The following is a 6344-nucleotide window of genomic DNA, read 5'->3' on the forward strand; positions in this document are numbered from 1 at the left end:
GCTGGTCGCAGTATAACACCAGTATGTGTGTATATACTTTTCAGGATATTTTTCAGCCTCCTATCAGCTGGTTCTTTGAGGGTGGCCGTATCAGGGGACGGTAACGCTACTTGTTTAGATAAACGTGTGAGCGCCTTATCTACCCTAGGGGGTGTTTCCCACCGTGCCCTAACCTCTGGCGGGAAAGGGTATAGTGCTAATAACTTATTAGAAATTAGCTGTTTTTTATCGGGGGAAACCCACGCTTTATCACACACCTCATTTATTTCCTCAGACTCAGGAAAAACTATTGGCAGTTTTTTCACACCCCACATAATACCCGCCTTTGAGGTATTTGTAGTGTCAGAAAGGTTCAATGCCTCTTTCATTGCCGTGATCATGTAACGTGTGGCCCTACTGGACATTACGTTTGTCTCGTCACCGTCGACACTAGATTCAGTATCTGTATCTGGATCCGTGTCGACCCACTGAGGTAGCGGCCGTTTTAGGGCCCCTGAGGGTGTCTGAGACGCCTGAACAGGCACTAATTGATCTGCCGGCTTTCTCATGTCGTCAACAGTTTTTTGTAAATTGCTGACATTATCACTTAATTGCTTAAACACAATCATCCAGTCAGGTGTCGACTCCCTAGGGGGCGACATCACTAACACAGGCAACTGCTCCGCCTCCACCTCATTTTCCTCCTCATACATGTCGACACACGCGTACCGACACACAGCACACACACCGGGAATGCTCTGATAGAGGACAGGACCCTACTTAGCCCTTTGGAGAGACAGAGGGAGAGTCTGCCAGCACACACCCAGCGCTATATATATACAGGGATAACCTTATCTAAGTGTTAATCCCTTATAGCTGCTGTTAATCTAGTTATTTGCTGCCAAAATGCCCCCCCTTCTCTTTTTTACCCTGAATCAGATGCAGTACTGCAGGGGAGAATCAGGGAGCCGTCCTTCCAGCGGAGCTGTGAGGGAATAATGGCGCCAGTGTGCTGAGGAGATAGGCCCTGCCCCTTCACGACGTCCTTAACTCCCGCTTTTTTGTGTAAAATGGCAGGGGGAAAAATACATCCATATAGCCCTGGAGCTATATGTGATGTATTCCTTTTGCCAGCTAAGGTATATGTGTGTTATATTGCGTCTCAGGGCGCTCCCCCCCAGCGCCCTGCACCCTCAGTGACCGGAGTGTGAAGTGTGCTGAGAGCAATGGCGCACAGCTGCGGTGCTGTGCGCTACCTTAGTCTTGAAGACAGGATGTCTTCTGCCGCCGCTTTCACCGGACCTTCGTCTCTTCTGGCTCTGTAAGGGGGACGGCGGCGCGGCTCCGGTGACCCATCCAGGCTGAACCTGTGATCGTCCCTCTGGAGCTAACGTCCAGTAGCCTAAGAAGCCCAATCCACTCTGCACTCAGGTGAGTTCGCTTCTTCTCCCCTTAGTCCCACGATGCAGTGAGCCTGTTGCCAGCAGGACTCACTGAAAATAAAAAAACCTAACTAAACTTTTATTCTAAGCAGCTCTGGAGAGCTACCTAGTTTGCACCCTTCTCGGCCGGGCACAAAAATCTAACTGGCTTGGAGGAGGGTCATAGGGGGAGGAGCCAGTGCACACCACCTGATATCTCAAGCTTTTATTTTGTGCCCTGTCTCCTGCGGAGCCGCTATTCCCCATGGTCCTTACGGAGTCCCAGCATCCACTTAGGACGTTAGAGAAACTACAGGTAGTTTTTCCCCCACCGAACATAATACCCCTTTTTGGTGGTACTCGTATTATCAGAAATGTATAAAAACATTTGCCATTGTCTCAATCATGTAACGTGTGGCCCTACTGGAAATCACGGTTGTCTCTTCACCGTCGACACAGGAGTCAGTATCCGTGTCGGCGTCTGTATCTGCCATCTGAGGTAACGGCCACTTTAGAGCCCCTGACGGCCTATGAGACGTCTGGACAGGCACAAGCTGAGTAGCCGGCTGTCTTATGTCAACCACTGTTTTTATATAGAGCTGACACTGTCACGTAATTTTCAACAGTACATCCACTCAGGTGTCGACCCCCTAGGGGGTGACATCACTGTTACAGACAATCTGCTCCGTCTCCACATCATTTTTCTCCTCATACATGTCGACACAAACGTACCGACACACAGCACACACACAGGGAATGCTCTGATAGAGGACAGGACCCCACTAGCACTTTGGGGAGACAGAGGGAGAGTATGCCAGCACACACCAGAGCGCTATATATATACAGGGATAACCTTATATAAGTGTTTTTCCCCTTATAGCTGCTGTATGTTTTAATACTGCGCCTAAATAGTGCCCCCCTCTCTTTTTTTAACCCTTTCTGTAGTGCAGGGAAGAGCCAGGGAGCTTCCCTCCAACTGAGCTGTGAGGGAAAATGGCGCCAGTGTGCTGAGGAGATAGGCTCCGCCCCCTTTTCGGCGGCCTTATCTCCCGGTTTTTTGTATATTCTGGCAGGGGTTAAATGCATCCATATAGCCCAGGAGCTATATGTGATGCATTTTTTGCCATGTAAGGTATTTCTGTCATGTTTTATTGCGTCTCAGGGCGCCCCCCCCAGCGCCCTGCACCCTCAGTGACTGGAGTGTGAAGTGTGCTGAGAGCAATGGCGCACAGCTGCAGTGCTGTGCGCTACCTTAGTTGAAGACAGGAACGTCTTCTGCCGCCGCTTTCTCCGGACCTCTTCGCTCTTCTGGCTCTGTAAGGGGGCCGGCGGCGCGGCTCCGGGACCCATCCAGGCTGAACCTGTGATCGTCCCTCTGGAGCTAATGTCCAGTAGCCAAGAAGCCCAATCCACTCTGCACGCAGGTGAGTTCGCTTCTTCTCCCCTTAGTCCCTCGATGCAGTGAGCCTGTTGCCAGCAGGTCTCACTGAAAATAACAAACCTAAACTAAAACTTTCACTAAGAAGCTCAGGAGAGCCCCTAGTGTGCACCCTTCTCGTCGGGCACAGAAATCTAACTGAGGCTTGGAGGAGGGTCATAGGGGGAGGAGCCAGTGCACACCAGTTAGTCCTAAAGCTTTCTTTAGATGTGCCCAGTCTCATGCGGAGCCGCTATTCCCCATGGTCCTTACGGAGTCCCCAGCATCCACTTAGGACGTTAGCACTGTATTATGTGCATTTTGCCAAAAAAGGTATACATATTGCAGCCCAGAGCCCCCCCCCCCCCCCCCCCTCCTTATTGAAGACCGGAGTCTTCAGCCGCCGATTTTCTCCTGGTTCTTCCGTCTTCTGGCTCTGCAAGGGGGACGGAGGCGCGGCTCCGGGAACGGACGATCGAGGTCGGGCCCTGTGTTCGATCCCTCTGGAGCTAATGGTGTCCAGTAGCCTTAGAAGCACAAGCTAGCTGCAAGCAGGTAGGTTTGCTTCTCTCCCCTCAGTCCCTCGTAGCAGTGAGTCTGTTGCCAGCAGATCTCACTGAAAATAAAAAACCTAACAAATACTTTCTTTTCTAGTAAGCTCAGGAGAGCCCACTAGGTGCATCCAGCTCTGGCCGGGCACAGATTCTAACTGAGGTCTGGAGGAGGGGCATAGAGGGAGGAGCCAGTGCACACCAGATGTAGTACCTAATCTTTCTTTTAAGAGTGCCCAGTCTCCTGCGGAGCCCGTCTATTCCCCATGGTCCTTACGGAGTACCCAGCATCCACTAGGACGTCAGAGAAAATGTAGATATTTTGAAAAGATCAGTCTAGTATAAATGCTGATACTAGACAGCAATACCTGCCACCGCGACGACCTCTCAGCAGTGAGTAGCTAGGTCATCAGCGTCCAGAAGAGGGAGGTAAGACTGCGTAACGCCACCCTGATATTACATACACCACCCACCCATCCCCCGTAGCGGGCTACGTAGGCAGTATTTCTGGATGAAAACAGAGGCGCTGCTACAGAAATCTGGGATTTCTCCACCGTACACCTCTTGATAGATTTGGAGAAGCGGAAATAATTCCATTTTCTGGCTGAAAAAAAAGCTGATTTATCTCTGCTTGAGAAGCATTGCCCTAGGGTCTATTTATGACCCAACTCCTAACAACCCAATTCCTGGAGAAATTTAGAACAAAGATGCTTTACAGTCACCGACCGTGGATGTGTAATTACGAGTGAACAAAAAGACAGGCTGAACCATACCAGCCGTGGTGGAACTGCAAGTCCCAGCGTGCACCATACTGAAAAATACAACAAACCAGCTTCAGGGATACTAGCCGGCATATGGAGGACAAGGGAGCACTACTACTCCCATCATGCTATGTGACATGATTATCATTTTAAATGAGATTGTTTGCATTTTAAGGCTCTGAATCCATAGCCCAGAAAATCAGATTATACTGTGGGAATTGCATGTAATATCATTGCTCAGTGTTGTATAACAGAACCAATATGCAAACGTGCCATTGCCCCTGCAAAACAGTGACAGTTGACATCTTTGCTGGGACTTGTGGTTCCCCACAGCAGAGGACATCATGGAGCAGGGTCCTTACTGGCAGAGAGCCGCGGCGTGTCTGAGCAGGGGGATCCCACTGAGAGGCAGCATCTGGGGGGCACAAACACAGGCATCAGATCCTGCACCCACCTACCCCTCTCCCATCTCACCCCCAGCACCGTAATGCTCACCTCACCTCACCGCATGGGGGACAGGATGTGCAGGGCACACAGTGTCCGTCACTGAACTCGTTCCACGGGAGCTGCCGCTGCAGGTTCCGCCTCTCGTGTCACTGATGATAATCCTCCTAGGACTGTGTGACAATGGAAACCTGACCTGCACAACATGGGAATGATGTCATCTCTCATAAATCTGACAGGGACTCAATGAAAGTGACATTGTACTGGTGATCATATAGAATACACTCCTGCAAACAGCTATATCCCATCCTCATACATAGCGCCTCTCCCCCCCCCCCTGTCTCTGTCTGTGTCTGTCTCTGTCTCTCTCCCTCCCCACTCTCCCTCTATTTATCTCCCCTTCCCCTCTCTTTTTCTGCCCCTATTATCTCTCTTTCTCTCCCCTTCCCTCTCACCCCCCCCCCCCCCCACCACTCTTCCTCTCTCCCCTTCCCTCTCCCCCCCCCACTCTTCCTCTCTCCCCTTTCCTCTCAATCTCTCTCTCTCTGCCCCCATTCTCTCTCTCTTTCTCTCACCTTCCGTCTCTCTCTCTCTGCCTGACACTCACTTTCTCTCCCCTTCCCTCTCTCTTTCCTCCCCTTCCCTCTGTCTCTTTCTCCCCTTCCCTCTCTCCCCCCCACTCTTTATCTCTCTCCTTCCCTCTCAATTTCTCTCTCTCTGCCCCCACTCTCCCTCTTTCTCTCGCCTTCTGTCTCTCTCTCTCTGCCTCCAACTCACTTTCTCCCCCCTTCCCTCTCTCTCTCTCCCCCCACTCTCCCTCTCTTTCTCTCACCTTCTGTCTCTCTCTGCCTCCCACTCTCTCTCTCTTTCACTCCCCTTCCCTGTCTCTCCTTCCCCCACTTTCCTTCTCGCTCTCCTTACTCTCCCCTTCCCTCTCTCTCCCCACTCTCCTTCTCGTTCTCTCGCCTTCTGTCTCTTTCTGCCTCCCACTCTCTTTCTCTCCCCTTCCCTCTCTCTCCTCCCCCCACTTTCCTTCTCGCTCTCCTTACTCTCCCCTCTCTCTCACGTCACTCTCCCAATCTCTCTCTGACCCCCACTGTCTCTTTCTCTCCTTCCCTCTCTCTCTCGCCCTCTCTGTCTTTCTCTCCATCTCTCTTATACAAAGTTGTTTGGTGCAGTGGTACACAAGCGGCGATGGCAGGAGTATCAGTGGCAGATATCAGTTAAATCATTAGCATATTTTTGGAAGTCCCAGGCATCTGAAATCACAGCTTCACGCACCTCTGTATCACGACCCTTTCTCTCTATCTACTTAATGGGGGTAATTCCAAGTTGATCGCAGCAGGAAATTTTTTAGCAGTTGGGCAAAACCATGTGCACTGCAGGGGAGGCAGATATAACATGTGCAGAGAGAGTTAGATTTGGGTGGGGTGTGTTCAATCTGCAATCTAATTTGCAGTGTAAAAATAAAGCAACCACTATTTACCCTACACAGAAACAATATAACTCACCCAAATCTAACTCTTTCTGCAAATGTTATATCTGCCCCCCCCCCCCCTGCAGTGCACATGGTTTTGCCCAATTGCTAAAAAATGTCCTGCTGCAATCAACTTGGAATTACCCCCAATATTATTCTGTCTATCTATCTATCTATCTATCTATCTATCTATCTATCTATCTATCTATCTATCTATCTATCTATCTATCTACTCTACAATATTTCATATCAAATACATGGGCTTGGTGACTTAATCTGAATTGAGTAAAGCCG

The 6344-nt window shown here is 50.3% G+C and overlaps 1 protein-coding gene across 4 annotated transcripts in view; it reads right to left on the bottom strand.

Annotated features, from left to right (window-relative positions):
* MRPL48 (mitochondrial ribosomal protein L48) overlaps positions 1-5903 on the bottom strand; it is a 114577-nt gene extending 108674 nt beyond the window's left edge. The window contains exons 1-3 of one of the 4 annotated variants that reach the window (XM_063956971.1): positions 5855-5903; positions 4625-4769; positions 4492-4544 (exon numbers count right to left, since the gene is read on the bottom strand). In XM_063956971.1, the coding sequence (XP_063813041.1) occupies positions 4492-4544 (53 nt within the window). In that variant the 5' untranslated portion in view covers positions 4625-4769; positions 5855-5903. Of the gene's footprint in view, positions 1-4491; positions 4545-4624; positions 4825-5854 lie in introns of those variants that run through there. The other 3 variants (XM_063956973.1, XM_063956972.1, XM_063956970.1) reach the window with 3 other exon arrangements.
* Between the last annotated feature and the right edge of the window lie 441 nt (positions 5904-6344).

This window comes from Pseudophryne corroboree, chromosome 2 (genome assembly GCF_028390025.1).
Source record: "Pseudophryne corroboree isolate aPseCor3 chromosome 2, aPseCor3.hap2, whole genome shotgun sequence".
NCBI classification, from domain to species: Eukaryota; Metazoa; Chordata; class Amphibia; order Anura; family Myobatrachidae; genus Pseudophryne; species Pseudophryne corroboree.